This window comes from Calidris pugnax, unplaced genomic scaffold (genome assembly GCF_001431845.1).
Source record: "Calidris pugnax isolate Ruff unplaced genomic scaffold, ASM143184v1 scaffold278, whole genome shotgun sequence".
Lineage (NCBI taxonomy): Eukaryota > Metazoa > Chordata > Aves > Charadriiformes > Scolopacidae > Calidris > Calidris pugnax.
This window is the reverse complement of record NW_015090988.1, coordinates 96,908-98,139: the sequence shown is the minus strand read 5'-3', so window position 1 is coordinate 98,139 and position 1,232 is coordinate 96,908. Positions and strand designations below refer to the sequence as shown.

The 1,232-nt window shown below is 61.0% G+C and overlaps 1 protein-coding gene across 2 annotated transcripts in view; it reads right to left on the bottom strand.

Annotated features, from left to right (window-relative positions):
- LOC106894975 (histone H2A type 2-C-like) overlaps positions 1-1,052 on the bottom strand; it is a 9,197-nt gene extending 8,145 nt beyond the window's left edge. The window contains exon 1 of one of the 2 annotated variants that reach the window (XM_014954032.1): positions 703-1,052. In XM_014954032.1, the coding sequence (XP_014809518.1) occupies positions 703-1,052 (350 nt within the window). Of the gene's footprint in view, positions 1-577 lie in introns of those variants that run through there. The other variant, XM_014954031.1, reaches the window with a different exon arrangement.
- Positions 1,053-1,232: the final 180 nt, after the last annotated feature.

Genomic DNA, 1,232 nt, shown 5'->3' with positions numbered 1-1,232 from the left:
GGGGTATGTGTGGGTGGGCTTAATTAGCAATTAGCGTTAGTCTGTACCTCGCTGATGGGGGGGGGTGATGATGATCCAGATTTTAAAATGATAAAATAATTAGAAGGGGCCTTCAAGCCCCTCCAGTGCCACCCCTTCTCCAGGCGGAACCCCCCCAAATCTCCCAGCCCCCCCTCCCCCAGTTTAGGGGCTCCAGCCGTTACCGCTCATCCTGTCCCTCCTTACCCTTTTCCACTCCCTTTTTCGCTTTTTACTTAATCTTCCCCTAGAACAGCGGTAAATCGGGACAAATTCTATCCGGATTGGGATGGCAGGGACGTTTTTCCCTGTATTTAATTCACATTTAGGTCTCGCCGGAGCGAGATTCGCCCCCGTCGCTTCCCTGGGGGGGGGATCCAAACGGCGTGCGGCCATTGGCTGAGCGCATTGCAGCAGCCAGCCAATCAGCACGCGGTCTTTGGAGCCTCCCCAGCCAATGGCCGGGCGCGGTGTGGAGCCCTGATTTGCATAACGCCTTGTTCCTCCAGCCCTTTTTCCTGAAGCGGTGGGTGGCTCTGAAAAGAGCCTTTTTGGGGGTTTTAAGAGAGGAAAATTAACTGAAGGCGATAAAATAAAATAAAAAAAGAGACCAAAGGAGCTGGGAGGCGACTTCTCCCGCCGCCTCACTTGCCCTTGGCCTTGTGGCTCTCGGTCTTCTTGGGCAGCAGCACGGCCTGGATGTTGGGCAGGACGCCCCCCTGGGCGATGGTGACGCCCCCCAGCAGCTTGTTGAGCTCCTCGTCGTTGCGGACGGCCAGCTGGAGGTGGCGGGGGATGATCCGAGTCTTCTTGTTATCCCGGGCGGCGTTCCCGGCCAGCTCCAGGATCTCGGCCGTCAGATATTCCATCACCGCCGCCAAATACACGGGGGCCCCGGCCCCCACCCGCTCGGCGTAATTCCCCTTCCGCAGGAGGCGGTGGACGCGCCCCACGGGGAACTGGAGCCCGGCGCGGGAGGAGCGGGATTTGGCTTTCGCGCGGGCTTTGCCCCCCTGCTTCCCCCGCCCCGACATGGTTCCCTCCGCGGAGCTTCGGCCTCCTCCCCCGCTGCCTGATATACCCTGCGCCGGATCCAAACGGCGCTTTCTGATTGGCTGCCGCGCCTCCCCAAGGGGGACCAATAGCGGCGCGCCGCGCTCTGGCCAATAGGAGCCCGCGCTTTGGATCCGCCGCGGAGGTCGAGGTTGGGGGGG